The following is an 18987-nucleotide window of genomic DNA, read 5'->3' as shown; positions in this document are numbered from 1 at the left end:
AAGCCTTGCCCAGGATCTCCTTGTCTGGAAATGGCTCAGGGCCAGAGCGGTGGGCAGCACAACCTGCACAGCCATGCCACCCAGCTGGAACTTAGCATTTCTCTGCTGGGATTTGGAATACAGTCTCCTAAAGTAGAGAGCTCCTGGGGCAGCTTCTTACCCAATGCTGAAGTCCCACCCTTAGTCAGCCTACACTGCTGGCGGGTGCCCAGGATGAAACATCAGCATGGTGAAGCTACTGCCCCTGGCCAGTACCAAACATGACCTTTAAACTGACCCAACAATGGAAGTACAGCAAGTGTGGGTTTCTAAATGAACAGAACTAAGCGCTGCCTTCAGCACTTCTGTTACCTTCTCTGAACTCAGTTGCCATGAGTGTGCACCTGCCCTCAGATGCCTGAGAGTGAACCTGTGTGTTCCTCAGTTTCACTGATGTCCCAAGGTCAGCTGGGGACCTCTTGGACTGATGTTGGGACTTGCAGTTTACACTGGGGCAACTTACACCCCTCAGGTGCCCAGCTCCACAATTCTCAAGAGATCCTTTGGCCTCTGGCCGTATTTTGCTAGGGTAGCTGAGCGTGCAGGTGTGCTTGGGCTTTCTTCCTATAGCTCATCACGAGCTCAGAGACCAGCAGGACAGCACCTGTGTCCAAAGAGCGCTGCAGCTCAGGCAGCGTCCTAGCTACTGTCTCATCCTAGCAGCCTGGTGTTTGCCTCAGAGGGCCGCAGTGGCCTTCCAGGTGAGGCAGGCTCCCACTGCACTGAATAAAGAGGTGGGACCCAAAAGCCCTCCCTGGGTCTGGATCCTGGTCCCAAAAGGCAAGCCTATGTCCTGTCTCTAGGGAAAGATCCCTAGGCTGCAGGTGGCAGGGTGCTGTGCATGAATGGCACTGTGGAGATGGGTGTGTGTGAGAGTGTGTGTGTGTGTGAGTGTGTGTGTGTGTGTGTGTGTGTGTATACATGCCTTCTCTTTCTTTTACCCACCCCCCACCCACCACCACTGGAGTAGAAAGGCTCCTGAGCAAACACCCGCTCCCTTCCCCCAATTTGATTTCTGACAGCACAGGAATTTCATTCTGTCCTCAGCGACCTGAGCCCTGGGACGTGGAGGGGAGGCCAGCTCAGAAAGTGAGGTGACAGGGCAGATGCTCTAAAAAGGTCACCAAGCCGGCCCCTCCTCCGGTCCTCGGCTCCCTCCCCCAGTGGCGGCTGGGTCAGGGAGAAGTTCTTGGGGGTCTTCTGTCGGGGGTGCGGCAGCCTGGACGCTCGCGGGACAATCCCAGACCTGACCCTGCCGCTGACAGACCTTGGTAAGTCATAGCGGTCCCTCTGATCCCAGTGCCTCAGAGAGCAGCCCAGAATCACTCGCTCAGGCGCGGGACAGGGAGACTCCCCCGCGGCGCCGAGCCTGGGCGCCAGGTCCCTCCCGCAGGTCGCCTAGGGAGCGGGGCCTCGCGCCACACCTGTCCGCTCCTGCGGGAGGCCCCGGCGCCGCTACTGCCGGCCCCTCGGCGCGGAGCCCTGTGTCCGCCGCCGCTTTGATCCCGGGGGCCCGGCTGGATAAAAGTCCCGGGCGGCTCTGCGCCAGCGCCAGAGGGGGAACGCAGCCGAGTCGGGCGCACCAGCCGGGCCGCGCAGCGCGAGCAACGCCGAGAAGCCGGGGCCGCGGGGCCGCCCGCGCTGGCCGCGGTGAGCGCAGGGCCCGGGGCCGTTCGGGATACGGGTGTTAGGGCCACGGTGCGGGTCGCCCGCGGCTGCTCTGGGGCTGGACGGGGGCGGAGGAGCACTGCGGCTCCAGGTGCGCGCCCCAGGCCGTCGGGCCGAGCAGCGGAGCCGCGGGGAGAGCGCCCCCCGACGCGGAAAGGCCTCGCTCCTCCCCGCCCCCAGCCGCTCCCAGGGCGGGGGCAGCGGCGCCGGGCTGGCCGCGGTGAATGGAGCCACTGGGGCCGCCCGGCCGCGCTGCCCCCCACGGAGCTGGGCCGGGAGCGCCTCCCGCGGCCGCGACGGGGTAGTCCAGGCCCCTCCGTCAGGCTTGCGGTTTGGGAAGAAAAGGCGATGCCTCCGCCAAGAAAAGAGCGAGCGCGGCCCCCTCCCCCTCCACCGAGCCCGGGCGGCGGCGGCGGCGGCACATCTAACGCGCGGGCACCCGGGCCGCCGCAGCCCCCGCGAACTACGCCCAGCTCGGCCCCCGCTGCCTATTGGCGCGGGCCAGAGCCAGCGCACCCAGACCCTGAGCAGCGCGCGGCCGGCTGAGCGCGGAGCTCCAGCTGCCGAGGCCGACGGCGCCGGAACCCAGAGCCTCGACGCCCAGAGCCCACGCCGCCTCGGCCAGGCCCGGCGCGCGGGACTGAGGACCAGCTAGCGGACGCGGCCGGCGTCCCGTGGCCCAGGCGCATTGGGCCCGGCGCCCCCCTCCCCCCAAGCCACTGCTGCCTCAGGACCGTCCGCTTCTCTGCAGGTGGCAGCGGGCCGGAGTGGCGTGGTCATGGGCCGAAGGGTGTGCGTGCTGCTGCTACTGGGCCTACTGCACTGGGCCGGGGGCGGCGAGGGCAGGAAGACCTGGCGGCGCCGCGGCCAGCAGCCTCCTCTGCCGCCGCCCCCGCCGCCTCCCCCGCAGGGAGCCGAGGCGGCGCTGGCCGCGGGACAACCAGTGGAGAGCTTCCCGCTGGACTTCACGGCCGTGGAGGGCAACATGGACAGTTTCATGGCTCAGGTCAAGAGCCTGGCCCAGTCCCTGTACCCCTGCTCTGCGCAACAGCTCAATGAGGACCTACGCCTGCATCTCCTGCTGAACACATCGGTGACCTGCAACGACGGCAGCCCAGCTGGGTAAGGCCCGCGCCGGCCAGGACCCCGGGAGGCTCATCCGAACGCCCTGCCTTCCTAGCCCGTCGTCCCCGCCGAGTTCCAGGCTGCTTCATCACCCGTGGCACCCGCAGCTACACCTCCCTGCCCCTGCGAGGACTCAGAGACTCTGTGCTGGACCCCTACAGTCTGTGGCAGTTCTCAACTCTCACCCCCAGAGGAAAGGGCTCCCGTCGGGTGCCCAGTGGTGCTGGCCCTGCGGAGGACCTGGCTTGGTGCCTCCCTCCCGGGGGAGGGGGTGATTGGCAGCATTTGAAGACCTGGTCCCCGGCCCAGCGCGAGCACTGACCCCTGGGCCACAGTGCACAGCCCCTTTGCCCTTGTCCTTGGGCGGGGATAGGGGAGTAAGGCAGACTGGAAACAACCTGAGAGTAGCCCTGGCACCAGCAAGAAGAGGCAACACTGGCTATCTCCCCCCACCCGCGCCCCTAGCAACTTGATTTTGGACAGGCAGGAATTCCATCGTTAGCTAGAGGGGGTAGGAGGGGGATAGAAAAACCCCAGGTGCGGCATGGTCACACTCCAGGCCTGCAAACGAAAGATGTGATGCTGGGGATGAGGAAGGGATTGGGAGTGCCTCTGCGCTTGGTGCGTGGACGTTAGGCTGGGACTTGGTGAGAAAACTGCGACACCGCCGCGGTGGCGGCCCCCCCCCCCAGCCTGGCGCGTCCGGTGCCTCCACCCACGCCCAGACCTCTATCGTGAGCACTCCCCACTCTCCCAGTGCCACTGTGTGCCCCAGAGCGACCCCCCCAGCAGGCAGCGAGGTTACAACGGGTCCCGCACCGGGCGGTCCATGGGGATTTTCCACGGACCACACAGCCCTCGAAGCCGGTGCCGTCCCCGCGAGCGCCATCTCCCGGGACTGCCGCGTGGCTCTCGGGGCTGGTGCACTCTGCGTGGGTCTGGCCGCTGGCGCCCCCATGCGGCTATCGTGCGCACAGAACGACAGGTGGAAGCCCCAGCTGACTACCTGCTCCACGCGTTCTTCCCTGCAGTTACTACCTAAAGGAGTCCAAGGGCAGCCGGCGGTGGCTACTCTTTCTGGAAGGTGCGTTCTAGGGAACCAGGAGGGGGAGGGCTTGAGTCCCCTAGATACAGGGGCTAGACCTTGGTGACTGTGTCTGCAGGCGGCTGGTACTGCTTTAACCGGGAGAACTGCAACACCAGATATGACACCATGCGTCGCCTTATGAGCTCCAAAGACTGGCCGCACACGAGGACAGGTCAGCAGTGGGGGGCCTGCTAGCAGGGAGCCTGGAGATGGGGAATAGCCTCAGGGCAGTAAGCTCTCAAAATGAGGTCCTGCAGAAAAGGATCTCTTCACCTGGGACATCCCCATAGCAGCACTCTGAGCTCTGGGAGGCCAGCAAGCACTCTGTCTTACCAGTAACTTTCCAGTGCTGATGGTGGTCACCCCCGCCCTCCCCCCCCAACAAGCTTGAAGCACCTGGTGTAGAGTGGGAAGGCCAAGGGTTGCATCCAGTGTCACAGACTGGCGGGGCATCGTGACCTCTGTGACCTCCCGCAGTAACTAAGCCCGCCCATCCCCCACTTCCCTGGCACCCTTGGCTCAGGCCAGAAGTACCACCCGCCTCCCTTACCAGGGCCAAGCAAGAGCCCCTGTCCCCCACACCCTCCTGCAGTCTCCATCTTTGCACAGCCCCTCCCACAAGAAGGAAAGCTCCACTGCCTGTCTGTCTCCAGGAACCGGGATCCTGTCTTCTCAGCCGGAGGAGAATCCCCACTGGTGGAATGCCAACATGGTGTAAGAGCACGGGGTGTCCTGGGGGGGGTCTTCCCTGGAGGGTCCTGTCCTGAAGGGTTCTTCCTGGTAGGTGTGGTCTTTGGGGGGTACTGTTGGGGGGTCCTGTCCTGGTGGTCTTTCCTGGGGACTTGGCAGCAGAGCAGACTCACAGGTTCCTGTTTCAGCTTCATCCCCTACTGCTCCAGTGACGTTTGGAGTGGGGCGTCTTCCAAGTCTGAGAAGAGTGAGTCTCTGGTTTCCAAGTCCCTTCCTTGTGACCAGGCAGGATGGTGGGCTTCTGGTCCTCACTCCTGAGTGTTCCCCGGGGAGGGCCCCCAGAAGTCCTCTTGCACCTGACCCCCTTCCCTCCAGTCTACCCCCGCCCCAGGGACACCCCAGGACCTTCCTCCTGCTGGCCTGGGTGGAGGTCTTTCTTTCTGCCCAGGCCCTGCCTGAAGCCACCCCTCCTGCACGCAGACGAGTATGCCTTCATGGGCGCCCTCATCATCCAGGAGGTGGTGCGCGAGCTCCTGGGCCAAGGGCTGAGCGGGGCCAAGGTGCTGCTGCTGGCCGGGAGCAGGTGGGCAGGACAGGGCTGGGTGAGGAGGGGGCGGTACCCCTGGGGCCAGATGGGATGGGAGTGTGGGTGGGACGGAGAGGAGGAGGCCCAGGCAGAGCTGGGGTGGGGGGCAAGGTCCAGTCCCTGCTAGCTCCAGCCTGGCGAGGCCTGGGTGGGTAGTGAGGGGGTAGAGGCTGCAACCAGAACAGGGACCACCAGGGGTGTCCTGGAGGTTAGGCCTCCAAGGAGCTCAGGCTGCAGACCTAGGCAGTTGGTCGGGGTCTGCTGTAGACAGCTGCCTCTTTGCTAGGGCTCACAGGTAGAAGGGCTCACTGCCGCCGTCCAGTCTCAATCCTGTCAGGTAGCACCGTGTGTATGTGGAGTGGGTGAAAGGGCCGGAGGCCAAGTAGTTTATCTTGATTTCCAGACCAGGAAATTGAGGCAGAGAGGGTGAGGGAGGGAGGGAAGGACGAGGGAAGAGCTCAGTGCCTGTGCTGCCAGCCTAGGGCTCCATCAGTCCCCTGCCTTGGGCCCTCAAGAGGCCCACGGGTTTTACGTGTGAGCAGGCACCGCATCCACGGTCCAGATGCATCCTTGGGAGGCAGCCAGAGCCCCGTCCTTCCTCAGGGCCCAGGTTGGGGCTGAGCAGGCCCTGGTCTGGGTGTTGGGTGCCACTCCCCGGCCACTGGCCTCACGTCTGGTCTTCCCTGCAGTGCCGGGGGTACTGGGGTGCTGTTGAATGTGGACCGGGTGGCCGAGCAGCTGGAGGACCTGGGGTACCCGGCCATCCAAGTGCGGGGCCTGGCTGACTCAGGCTGGTTCCTGGACAACAAGCAGTACCGCCGCACGGACTGCATTGACACCATCACCTGCGCCCCCACAGAGGCCATCCGTCGGGGGATCAGGTGACCTGGGAGGGAGGGGCGGGCCCATGCTGGGGAACCTGTCCGTGCAAAGGGCTTGGGACAGGGTGGCATCTCTGAGGGAGGAGCTCCTGGGGAGAGAGGACCCACAGCAGCCTGACCTACAGCTGTGGCTCCAGGTACTGGAACGGGATGGTTCCGGAGCGCTGTCGGCGCCAGTTCAAGGAGGGGGAGGAGTGGAACTGCTTCTTTGGCTACAAAGTTTACCCAACTCTGCGCTGTGAGTGGCTGGCCTGAAAGGGGTACGGGGGAAGCGGTGGGAAGTAAAACCCAGCCTGGTCCAGCCTCTGAGCTGCTGGGTGGAGAGACCCCTGTCCTGGCCCACGCAGGTCAAATCCATGCCAGGCCATCAGTCACTCCTGTTTGTCTGCAGCTCTCCTGGTTTTAGCACGGAAATCCTCAGCCCCAGGCAAACCAGGATGGTTGGTAACCCTGTCTACACCCCTGCTTGGGAATAAGCTTTAGAACTGAATCCCTCCGCTGTCCCCCGGGTGGCATGGCCTCAGGGAGGCCCCACACTCTGAGGACCCCTGGGGTCCCATGCAAAAGACTAATTCACCAAATTTTGGTCAAATTAGAGTCCCTGAGACTCAGGCCAAGAGCAATTTCTTCCTTCCTTCCTTCCTTCCTTCCTTCCTTCCTTCCTTCCTTCCTTCCTTCCTTCCTTCCTTCCATCCGGGATCAACCCCCCAGGGATGCTTTACCACTGAGTTACTGTCCTAGCCCTTTTTGTTTATTTTGGAGACAGGGTCTTGCTAAGCTCCTTAGCACCTTTCTAAGTTGCTGAGGCTGGTCTTGAACTTGCAATCCTTCCGCATCAGTCTCCTGAGTCCCTGGGATCACAGGTGGGCACCACCATGCCCAGCAGCAAGGGCAGACTTTAAAGAAGGAAAGGAGTGTGGTGTCATTCAGTAGTAGAGGCTCTGGGTTCTGTAAAAAAGGAAAAAGGAGGGACACACTGGAGGGAGAACCTGGCCGGCCAGCTGGCCTCTGAGGCTGCCAGAGAACTGGCCAGGACCTCAGCACCAGGCCAGCCCTCTGAGCCAGGTGCCCTCCCAGGCCCAGTGTTCGTGGTGCAGTGGCTGTTTGACGAGGCCCAGCTGACCGTGGACAACGTGCACCTCACGGGGCAGCCAGTGCAGGAGGGGCAGTGGCTGTACATCCAGAACCTGGGCCGCGAGCTGCGCAGCACACTCCAGGACGTGCCGTGAGTATGCTGGGGACCCGCTCGCGCTCGGCAGCCCCCCCCAATCCTCAGTAAGCCACCCGATTCAAAAGCAGATCTAAAGTGGCAGGAGAGTCATCCGTCAGGGACAGCCTGCTGCTGCCTGGCAGGCCCCAGAGGGGGAGGCAGACTCCGAGCAGGATTTGTCGGCAGAGGTCAGGGTCAGCAGGGTGTGCTGGCAGGTGGGGACCAGACCCGGGCAGGGGAACAGCTGCCTGGCCACAGACAGGAGGACTGGTCCCCAGCCAGAAGATGGGGTGCAGGGAAGCAGGGTGGAGCACGGGGGCTGGCGGCACAGGGTGGGGGGGCTGGGGGCCCCAGGGCTCAGGCCGCTGTCTCCTCCCCCAGGGCCAGCTTTGCTCCTGCCTGCCTCTCTCACGAGATCATCATCCGCAGGTCAGTGTCCCTGGGCCCCGGGCCCCTTGGTCTGCAGTACTCACTTCAAACACCTCAGGCTCCCACCCGGCCTGCACTTGTCCCCCCTCAAGCCCCCCACCCCTGCCTCTACTGACGAAAGGGCCTCTGGGGGTCGTCAGAGACGTTCACTGAGTGGCTGGCTGTGAGGCCAGGATCACACAGGCCCCGCCACAGTGATGGCCCCTCCTCCGTGACTCCCACCCGGATTTCTGTCTGCAGTCACTGGACAGATGTCCAGGTGAAGGGGACCTCACTGCCTCGGGCACTGCACTGCTGGGACAGAAGCCTCCACGACAGCCACAAGGCCAGCAAAGCCGCCCTGAAAGGCTGCCCCGTCCACCTCGTGGACAGCTGCCCTTGGCCTCACTGCAACCCCTCATGTCCCACCATCCGGGACCAGTTCACGGGGCAGGAGATGAACGTGGCCCAGTTCCTCATGCATATGGGCTTCGATGTGCAGACCGTGGCCCAGCAGCAGGGACTGGAGCCCAGCAAGCTGCTGGGGATGCTGAGCAGTGGAAGCTAGGGGAGCCTCCTGGAGAAGCAGCCAGCACCCAGGGCCGGGCCAGCCCTGCCCAGGGCCACCTCTTGGTGACTGGCAGGACCAGCCAGGACTCAGCCACACCCACTTGGGTGTGGATGCCCTGCGCCTAGCTCCTCTCCCTTTGCCCTCAGGAAGCCCATCCAGAGGGCAGCCTGGAGACCTTTCCCACACCCACTGGCCTCCTCCCAGCCCCAGCCCCAGCCCCCGCCCCCGCCCCCAGCCCCCAGCCCGTGGTGGGGAGGGGAGCCAGAAGCGAAGCACTGGATCCCTCACCCAGGAGCCCAGACAGCGTCCGGCCACCCCAGCTGATCATGTCCTTTTGTATTATTTTATAAAATGACTTTTTTATGACTTTAATATTTTTAAGAAGGAAAATAAGCAAGAAATATATGATGAATGATATTGTTTTGTAACATATTTTTTTAAATATTGAAAAAAAAAAGAAAATGAAAGAAGCTCACGCTTCGACCTGGTTATTTGAAGGGTGGCTCTACTCAACTCGCGCCTCAAGGGCCCAAGGGGCTGGGAAGGGCTTGGGGGTCACGACACTGACCCCTTCCTGCGTGCTCAGTGGCCCCCACTCCACCTCAGTCTCGTTCCAGCCCTGAGGAGGCGCTGTTCATTCAGCAAATCCCGACTTTCTGGCATTGGCAATGACGGCTCACAGGTTTTCCATATTTTTTTTTAATGGGAATAAAGTCCAGTAATGTCACCCCTGGCCCGTGCGGGCAGCTGACCTTAAGGTCACTCTGTGAATCTGCAGGGACACTAAACAAAACACAGACACACTTTACCTTTTCACAAGCTTCAGGACGGCTTCTCCACTCTCGGCCTCAGGCTCCCCAAGAGGGAGAAAAGAGAAAGTCCCGAGAGGCTGGCGGAGAGAGAGCGAGCCCGTTCGGAAGTGAGCGTTTATTGGGGGGACTCTTGTTCTTAGAAAGTTTCATCCAAAAAAGGTCAGAAAGGACAGGGTTACCAGGTGAGTGTAACTCGACCCTGAGGATGACACCTACACCTGAAGACGTGCCTTCACCCGGGTTGGGGGCTGAGACAACGCCCAAGTCACCACAAATGTAGTGACTGGACAGAGCTTCTCGCTCCAGGACTGGAAGGTGTGGCTCATTCAGAGTGGCTCCTCACACAGTAAGAAAATAACATCAGCCAGGCACAGGGGCACGTGCCTGTAGTCCAGTGACTTGGGAGGCTGAGGCAAGAGGATCCCAAGTTTGAGGCCCGCTTGGGCAACTTAAAAAACCCTGTCTCAAAATAAAAGGACTAGGGCGGGGGTAGCAGCTCAGTGATACAGTGTTCCTGGGTTCAATCCCCAGTACAAAAATAAATAAATAGCATGAGCTTTTTCACTGTGACGATGGCATCTGCACCTTCAGTGTTGTGCAAGGCCAGCTTTGTCTAGTTTGAAAACATACCGCTGCAGAAGTACCGTTCCCTACCCAGCTAACATTTTCTTAGAAGTTTCTGCATTTTTATTTATCACGATGTCACTCAGTCATAGAGCTAAAAATCTGAAAGGTACAAAACTGTGAGGGTGAAGACGCCCCCTCCCCACCTTGCTTCACTTCCAAGAGCAAATACGTGCGTGCATCTTCTGTTCCGGCTGTTTCCACCCCTGACTATCTTGGACACAAGGACAGCTTCAGTTGGGAGATGCTCCTGGTCCTCCAACAGGCTTTGTGTCTTATACGCTCTCTGGGTGCAAAGGACATGTGTGAACAGCTTTGGGTCTTCATTGCTTAGTGTGTGGGCCAGCAGTCACTTACGTTAACCACAGAAGCAGGATGGTTGGGACATAGGCAGAGAAGAGAGATTTTTTATTTCTATTTTGGCCCTGGGGACTGAACTTGGACTTGAGCACCAAGCCACACTCCAGCCTGTTTTTTGTTTTATTTATAGATAGGGCCTCAGTTGCTGAGGCTGGCTTTGAATGCGTGATCCTCCGGCCTCAGCCTCCCGAGCTGCTGGGATTACAGGTGTGGGCCACTGCACTTGCCTAGGGAGGAGAGTTTTTGTTTGTTTGTTGGGTTTTATGTGGTGCTGAGGATGGAAGCCTTCTGCCACTGAACCATGACCCAGCCCGAGGGAGGGGTCTTGCTGGTGCCACGGTTGGTGGTAGCAACCCTGACCTTGGGCCTCATGGCTGAATTCCTGAGCAAAGCCGTCTACGTGAATCCAGGTGTCAGTGCTCCTACTTCCTGCCGGGCGGGTTCTATCCTAAGCTCTAGAGAGGCCCTGAGAAGGCTCAGCCTGAGCTCTGTATCTGGCTCCCAACCACACACATCAGGAACCTACAGCTCCATTCCAAAAGAGGGGACAGCCATGTGGACCCTGACCTTCTTGGAGCCTAACTCTGCCGACCATTCAAGGCAACCCTGACTCTGGGAAGCACTGAGTAGGACCACAGCTGCTCGTGTTGCCCTGGCAGATGTAGCCCTGCTAAGTCCGGCCAAAGCACACTGAGGCCTTGCCCTGACCCAGGTGGGCCTTTCGTCACCAAAGTCCACTTCCTCAGGTCTCCTCCGTGGGCCACCCTACAGGGTTTCCTGCAGAAATCCATGGAGTCCCAGCAGCCAAAGGAGACAGCACAGGAGGTTTGCAGAGCCCCAAGGCTGGGCATGGGAGAACACACACCCGGGGTAGCTGTGAGCCTGGGAGGGCAGCCTGGTCCTCAGGCCTCCTGGGTGGGCTTTGGACCACCCTCTCCATGAAGGAGCCTGGGCAGTAGAGGAGGCTGGGGGACCCGTGGGGCTGGGGTGCCACCTTGGCTGGGGAGACGTTCAGAAGGTGGGGCCTGCCAGGCTGCTGCCAGAGCTGGGCTGGGTCACAGGAGGTGCTGCCTGTCTGTGCAGAGAGGGAGGTAGGCAGCAGCTTCGGCATGGTTCCTGCTGCGGGGACCCAAAGGCATCCAAGACAGCTCTGTGTGTCTGGGCGCCGCCGACACATTGAACACGACACTGTGGGTCAGGCCCAGGGGCATTTTCCCAGATGAATAAACCCTTTCTCTGCACGACTGTGGTGAACAAGGAATACGTCAGGCTCACCTTGGACGGGTGGCGAGTCTGTGCTGGGCTTTCCTGCCAGGACCAGAGACACAAGGAACCCCAGCCTGCAAGGACAGAGGGCGCTGCGAGAGCCACCCTGGAGACCCACCCTGTTCACTGAAGCCACCCGTGGCACAGGGCCCCTCTGCACTCACCGCTCAGCCTTTCCAGACATGCTGGGGTCTCACACTTTCTGAAGGAGCAGCACCGCTCAGGACAGGCACCCACACCTGGGCCTCTCCTCTCCACAAGGAATGGCCAGAGCCACACCTTCACTGTTCAGGAGCCTGACCGTGGGATCTGAGCTCCGCGTCGACATCCGTGATACATTTCAGCCCCACACTGAAAAAGAGCCAACAGGGCTGGGGTGCCAGTGGCTGGGGACTCGCCTGGCGTGAGCAAGGGCCGAGGTTTGGCCACCAGCACAGGGAAAAAAAGAAAAAAAAAAAAAAAAGAATAGAAAAGTAAAGCTCTTGGGGCTGGGGTTGTGGCTCAGTGGTAGAGCGCCATCTAGCACGTGCAAGGCGCCGGGTTCCATCCTCAGCACCACATAAAAATAAATAAGTAAAAATAAAGATGTGTGTTCAACTGCCACTGAAAAATGAACTTTTGTTTTTTAAAGTAAAGCTCTTGAAGGACAGAGCTGGGTTTCTGCTTTTGTTTCTTCCTTTCTTCTTTCTTTCCCTGGGGACCAAACCTGGGCACTTTACCAGTGAGTTACCGCCCCTGACCTTTAAAAAAAAAAAATTGTAGATGGACAGCATGCCTTTATTTTATTTTATTTTTTAATTTTTGTGTGGTGCTGAAATTAAAACCCAGTGCCTCACATGTGCCAGGCAAGTGCTCTGCCACTAAGTTACAACCCCCGCCCATTCCAGCCCTTGTGATTTTTTGAGATAGAATCCTACTAAATTGCCCAGGGTGACCTCCAACTTGTGATCCTCCTGCCTCAGCCTCCCAAGTTGCTAGGATTACAGGCTTGTGCTACCACACCCAGCTTTCCCTCTCCTCTTATATTATCCCTGCTTCCCTGAACCAAGGCCACCTAGACCTTTGGGTCCCTTTTGGTCCCCCACACCAGGCCTTTCTGTCTGCCACACCCTGGCACCTGCTGATCACTCTGCCTAACACTTACCTGGGCCGGCCTTCTCACTGAGCTCACAGTCCTGTGGTCACCTCCTCAGAGTGGCCCCACGTTCTCGTCTCATACAGGAGTCTCTATGCAACACATTGCAGTCCACGATTGCCTCTTTTGTGGCCCAAGTTATGAGGATTTTTGGCTCCTTTCTCCACGTCTGTTTCTCAGTGCCTAGAGCAAGGTAGGGCACTGTGCAATCACAGGGAAAGATTCACTTAGTGAAAATGTTAATTAGAATGAGAGAAAAGAATAATATATTGCTGGGTGGTATGATCTCAGAGACTTGGGAGGCCAAGGCAGGAGGTTCACAAGTTCAAGGCCACCCTGGGCAACTTAGCAAGATCCTGTCTCAAAATAAAATTTAAAAAAAGGGCTGGGATTGTGGCTCATCGTAGAGTGCAGGCAGGACCCGGGTTTGATCCTCAGCACCACATAAAAATACAGGCATTGTGTTGTGTCCATCTACACCTAAAAAAAATTATATATATAAAATAAATAAATAAATAAATAAAAACAGCTGGGGATGCGGCTCAGTATTAGAGCATTTGGGTTCAATCCTCAGGACCACAAAATAAAATAGTTCTAAAAAAAGAAACTCTAAGTATAGTGGCACATGCCTGTATTCCCAGCCACTCAGGAGGCTGAGGCAGGAGGATCACAAGTTCCAGTCCAGCCTAGCAACTTAGCAACACCCTAATTCAAAAATTAAAAAATGGACTGGGGATGTGGCTCAGTGGTAAAGCAGCCCTGGGTTGAATGTTGAATTCCTGCCACAAAGGAAAAATAGAAGGAGAATGAGAAGAAAAAAAGAAACTTAATTTCTTTTAAAGAGATAATTTTAATATTTATTTTTTAGTTTTCGGCGGACACAAAATCTTTGTTTGTATGTGGTGCTGAGGATCGAACCCTGGCCGCACGCATGCCAGGCGAGCACACTACTGCTTGAGCCACATCCCCAGCCCCAGAAACTTGAATTTTTGTAAAAGCAAATTTTGGGTCTGGGGCTATAGTTCAGTGGCAGAGCGCTTGCCTAGCGTGTGTGAGGCACTGGGTTTGATCCTCAGCATTGCATAAAAATAAACAAAACAAAGGCATTATGTCCATCTACAAGTACAAAAAAAACAATTTTTAAAGCACAAATTTTGTAAAGGCAAGGTTTTTTTTTTGTTCATACAAGAATATGCATTAGCTTTTAAGTTTTAAAGCATGATAATTTTTTATAGTTGACAATTTTTAAAACTAGTCTTCTTTATAGTAGTTTAGAAAGTATTTGATTTATTTTGGAAAAAAAAATTTAAAGTCCAAAGAACAAGCAGAGGCGCCGAGTACTGTCTCATTTCACAACTAAACACTCGGGTCACTCCAGCTGAACTGGGCTGCCCCACATAACCACACAGAGACAGAGAGACCTTTTTCCTTGGGTCCTGTGACGGCCCCTCTGACCCTAGGGTCCCTGGAAAGACAGAGAGAGAGAGGAGAACGTGCTGAACCCTTTTATGGGGGAGAGGCCATTCAATGAGGCAGGGGGTCAGGTGGCGGGGTGAGTCTAGCTTCCTGACGTCGGCGGCCAGCAGGTTGACTGACCTCTAGGAAGGCCGTGCCCATCTCAGGAGCTGTGCGGGGGTCATGGCAGAGCGAGGCCTGCCCAAACAGAGGGGCCACAGGAGTTCAGCCCACCCTGTGCGCCCAGTGCCCAGAGTCCACACACTCAGCCCACGGCTGGCTCCCCACATCCACATTCCCATCTCTCGGGGCCAAGGGGCGCTTGGTTCCTGTGTGGCAGCTTCCGACAGCGTATTCCCTCTTAGAAGTAGCTGCAGGGGACATTCTGGGGTCTTGCCCAGCCCCCCCCACCCCCCGTCTCTGAGGCCTACCCACCCACATGGCCTCTTGTTGGAACAGTGGACGGTGTCACCCAGGTGCCTGTGCAGGCTCCTCCCACGACCCCCGCAGGCCTGTCCTCTATCCTCTGCAATGTGACCCTAGGGCGCCTGCCAGCCCGCACTGAGGTCAGGGCACCCCCCACACTGCTGAGCCTCTGGGTGGCCTGCGGCTCCCTTGCTGCGCAAACTTGACCCTTCGTTTCCACCCCTGAGGAGCAGGTGACTCAGAGTCTGCTGTTGTGAGTCCAGGCAGATGGTGGCTGGCTGACTGCTGGGGCCCTGGTGTCTGGGATTTGAGACACAGCCCGTGTTTGGAGCTGCTCTGGGCTTTCTGGGCCAGCCTTGGATCAGCTGCCCAGTCTGCTTCCCAGCCCAGGGTGCTGAGCACGTCGGTGGGTAACAGGGTCAGGGGGTGAGGACCAGGGGCTGCCCCACTAGAGACAGAAGCCCACTGTGTGGGCACAGGCCCGGCAGCAGAGCACACAGCACTTTGTTCAGACAGGGGTCTCCCTATATGAGCCTGCTGGCCTCAACTCCAGGGCCAAAGCCATCCTTCCGCCTTGGACTCCCACCAAGCTAGGTGCTGCATGAGGGTCTTGGGGTCAGCCTTGGGAAGGTGGCTGGGAGCCCAGTGGCTAGAAGAGGAGGTAGATTCTGCTTCCCATTTCTTCTCACACAGCCCCTGAAGGCCCCTCTTCCGAGAAGGAGCTGATAATAAGAAGGGGAGACAGCCACCAGGGCTGGGGCGGTGGCTGTGCCTACACCCCGTCCTCTGCTCCTCTGGACACTTCATTTCTCATCTTTAGGTGAAAACATGGAGGCTTGACCCCCATCCACAGGCAAGAAGGGGTAGGGGAATAGGGTGGCAGCAGGGAGCCCAGCCTCACGCAGCCTAGGGGACACTTGTGCCCCTAGGGGACACCTTGGCGGGTGGGTCAGGAAGAGCCACACCCTGAGGCAGACACCGAGGCTGGGTGGTCCACCAAGCCAGGTGCTTCCCAAGGTCTTGGGGAGAGCCGCTGTGGGACGGAGGGTGGGGCGGTGGCTGGGAGCCAGGGCTAAACAGCTTCAGCATCGGCGCGTGCAGAAGGGTGATAAGGAGACCTCTTCGGCTGGCACCGCCCTCCCCAGACTCCAGCCCACAGGGCCTTCTGGCCTCTGACAAGCCCAGGACTCCCCATCCCCTCTTCCTCCCTATCCCAGTGCAGCCCCTGGAGGACACAGCCTTCTCCTGGCCGGGTCCCTGCAGGCTGAGGTGGGCCTGGAGGGGGCTGGCAGGGAGCCCGCCCACGGCTCTGGGGCTGCAGGCAGTCACAGCTGCTGACTCTGGGACTGCTATGGTGGCCTCCAGGGTCACTTTCGCTCAGAACCCAGAGTCCACTGGTCACTCTGAGGTGCCCCGCAGGGCTCCTAGGATGGTCTTTCCTTGGTCGAGACCTCTGTTGCCTCTTTGTGCAGGCCAGCCTGATGCCCCTGGGGACACCATAGGCCCTGGCAGTGCCGAGGCTAGGTTGCCCCGAAGTGCCCAGTGCCTCAGGTGCCACAGCCAGCTGCTCGTAGGTGGCAGATGTGGGCGGACAGAAGTAGAGGCCAAGGGTAGGGGCAGAGGGACTGGCTCTGGGGTTGGACCTAAGGGCTGGTGGCACCAGGAAGGTTGAGATGGCCTGGCAGCTTAAGAGGCTGAGGCAGGAGGATCTTAGTTCAAAGCCAGCCTCAGCAACTGAGCGAGGCCTTAAACAGCTCAGCAAGACCCTGTGTCCAAAAATACACTTTTAAAAGGGCTGTGGCTGGGGCTCAGTGGCCGGGCACCCCGGGCTTCAATCCCCAGAACCAGAAAAGTAAATGAATAGATAAGAAGGTTAGCACCATCCGTGACCACCGGACCAATGTGGTGAGGAGATCTGAGGTCGGGCCCTTGCTGCTGCTTTGGCAACACTGAGATGGAGAGATGGGCTGTGGGGATCAGCTCCGTGGTCCCCGCACAAACAGTGGCTGCTGCCAGACGCAACGGCACACACCTGTTGGCCCAGGAGGTGTTTCTGTGTACTGCAGGGACTCCTGTGGAAGGGTCCCCAGGGACACCCTGGAGCGCAGGAGCAGGGTGAGCTCCGAGAGAACGCTGCCCTTGAGAAGCATCAACAGACGCCAAGACCCCTGGGCAAGGCCGCTGGGGACCAAGTGGACACCTGAGTGGGGGCCCCAACCAGACGGCTGACGTTCACAGGCTCTGGGTGAACTGTCACATGAGATGTCCCCTGCCGGGTTTTTCTGCCACCAGCCTTCAGCTTGGAGCCCAACCAGGAGGAAACAGGCAGACAGACTCGTTCTGAAGGCCAGTCTGTGAAAGTCCTGCAAAGGTCAGTGTGACGACACCCAAAGAAGGACGGCTCTAGAGTAAAGAGTGGTGGAGGCCCGGATGGCCACCCCAGGGCATCCCCCGGTCAGATCTGTATTCCAAGGACAGGTGGGGACGTGGATCCGGACATCATCGCTATGTCGTGCTTCTCTAGGAAAATGGCCTTGCTCTGAGGGGCCACTATGGAAGTGTCTAGGGCCACACTGTCACATCTAGAACTAGAGCTGATTGATTAACTAACTAATGGAGGTGCAGACAGGGCACACCATGACCAGTTCCTGGGCGCGCACACACACCAAGAAAATCCTTGACTCTGGGGGAAGGAGGCACTGTGTTGGTCACACTCTTGCAACTCTTCCCCAGATCTGAAGTTCTTCTGACTACAAGCTGAGGGAACATCTATGAAGATACACCAGGACATTCGTGTGTGTGTGTGTGTGTGTGTGTGTTGCTGGGAATTGAATCCAGAGCCTTGTGCATGTGAAGCAAGCACTCCACCACCTGAACTATATCCCCGGTCCTTTTTTTAGTATTTTTTTAATTGTAGATGGACACAATACCTTTATGTCATTTGTTTATTTTTATGTGGTGCCTTGGATCTAATCCAGTGCCTCACACATGCTAGTCAAGTGCTCTACCACCGAGCCACAACCCAGCCCTGGACATTCTTTGTGTGTGTGCGCGCTCATGCACATACTGGCATTGGCACCCAGGGCCTCACCCGTGCCAGGCAAGTGCTCTTGACTGAGCCACCTCCCCAGGGCCGACACCATGACATTTTAACAGGGGTTTGATGCGGTGGAATTTTAGGTAATGCTTCCTTCTTTCTCTTTTCTTTACTGACTGGGTCTGAGCATCTACTAGCTTTACAATCTGAATTTGCTTACCATTTCAGAAACACTTCATAATGCATTAAAATTTCAGCATGGGGTTGGAGTTACAGTTCAGTGAGAGGGTGCGGGATCATAGCATGTACAAGGTGCTGAAGTCAATCCACAGCACCAAAAACAAACACATAGAACTCAGTTTAAAAATGGAGGGCGTGGGCTGGGCTGGGGCTCAGTGGTGGAGCACTGCCGAGCATGTGTGAGGCCCTGGGTTCAGCACCGCATATAAATACATAAAATAAATACATACAAAATAACTAAAATTAAAAAAAAAATGGAGGGCTGGAGTTGTGGCTCAGTGGTATAGCACTCGCCTGGCATGTAGGAGGCCCTGCCTGGGTTTGATCCTCAGCATCACATATAAATATAAAAATGGAAGATCCACTGACAACTAAAAAAAAAAAAAAATAAGGTGTGGTGGTGCACACCTGTGATCTTAGCGATTCGGAGGCTGAGGCAGGAGGATCATGAGTTCAAAGCCGGCTTCAACAACTTAGTAAGGCATTTAGCAAGGTACAGTTAGCCAGGTACAGTGGTGCCCATCTGTAGTCTCAGCTGCTCCAGAGGCTGAGGCAGGAGGAACACTTGAGCCCAGAAGTTTGAGGGCAACACAGCAAGATCCGGTCTCAAAATAAATAAATAAACCATAAATAACATGAAACAGGCAGCGCTCCGGTAATCCCAGAGACTCTGGAGGCTGAGGGAGGAGGACTGCGATTCCCAGTCAGCCGGGGCTACTCAGCAACGCCCTGCATCAAAATGAAATGAAATAGAACAAATGGCTGGGGTCGAGGCTCAGCAGCTGAACACCCGGGTCCGTCCTCAGTAAAAACTGACTGAATAAATAGCACTAGGAGTGTAGCTCAGGGGTAAAAGCCCCCGAGGGTTCAATCCCCAGCACCAAAGACAGGGCCAGGCTGGAGATCATGGCCAGAACGAGGATGGACTCTTGACAAGTGGCCTGGGGTCTCCACACTTCACTCCCCTTCCCCAGAGCTCCAGGGACAAGGACAACAGGGTTCTGAAACCCAGCAGAACTCTAGAGGCACTGTCTGGGAGGGGTGGGGTGAGTGACAAGAAGGGAGCCCCCCAGGTCCTCCCACCTCCTGTGCCCCTCCCCCAGAGCTGGCTCTGGAGGCTGCTGGGGCTGGGTGTAGGGGGCAGCCCCTGCTCTCTGCATTCTCCCCACCCGCCCCCCGTCACTGACCGGACTGAAGGATGCAGGTGCTCAGGCAGCCCAGGGGTTAACGTCCCAGCAGAGAATCTGCGTGGGACGCAGGGGTCAGATGCTCCTCCTGGACGTGGACAGGCACAGAGGCTGCTATTCCGGGGATCTGATGGAGGTTGTCTATTTATAGCTGCAGGGAGGGGGGCGCTCACCACTCAG

The 18987-nt window shown here is 58.1% G+C and overlaps 1 protein-coding gene and 1 long non-coding RNA gene across 3 annotated transcripts; one reads left to right on the top strand and one right to left on the bottom strand.

The window, feature by feature from the left end:
• The first annotated feature begins 1278 nt into the window (after positions 1 to 1278).
• Positions 1279 to 8299, top strand: Notum (notum, palmitoleoyl-protein carboxylesterase). The gene is made up of 12 exons (XM_026410716.1): positions 1279 to 1310; positions 2459 to 2829; positions 3864 to 3916; positions 3996 to 4091; positions 4573 to 4633; positions 4798 to 4856; positions 5090 to 5192; positions 5885 to 6076; positions 6214 to 6314; positions 7154 to 7301; positions 7668 to 7715; positions 7956 to 8299. The coding sequence occupies exons 2-12, from the start codon at positions 2486 to 2488 to the stop codon at positions 8260 to 8262; spliced, it is 1512 nt and encodes a 503-aa protein (XP_026266501.1). The 5' UTR covers positions 1279 to 1310; positions 2459 to 2485; the 3' UTR covers positions 8263 to 8299.
• Positions 8300 to 8774: 475 nt separating this feature from the next.
• On the bottom strand, positions 8775 to 18893 carry LOC113198120 (uncharacterized). Of its 2 annotated transcripts, XR_013344065.1 has the most exons (4): positions 18808 to 18893; positions 12472 to 12663; positions 11492 to 11678; positions 8775 to 11401 (listed from the first exon to the last, which is right to left on the bottom strand). It is a non-coding gene; the product is annotated as an uncharacterized LOC113198120 (long non-coding RNA). The 2 variants fall into 2 exon arrangements; XR_003302803.2 differs by having other exon boundaries at positions 8775 to 11678.
• Between the last annotated feature and the right edge of the window lie 94 nt (positions 18894 to 18987).

The sequence above is a fragment of the Urocitellus parryii genome, chromosome 7 (genome assembly GCF_045843805.1).
Source record: "Urocitellus parryii isolate mUroPar1 chromosome 7, mUroPar1.hap1, whole genome shotgun sequence".
Lineage (NCBI taxonomy): Eukaryota > Metazoa > Chordata > Mammalia > Rodentia > Sciuridae > Urocitellus > Urocitellus parryii.
Note: the sequence above shows the minus strand (reverse complement) of the source record. Positions and strands in the feature narration are given on the sequence as shown.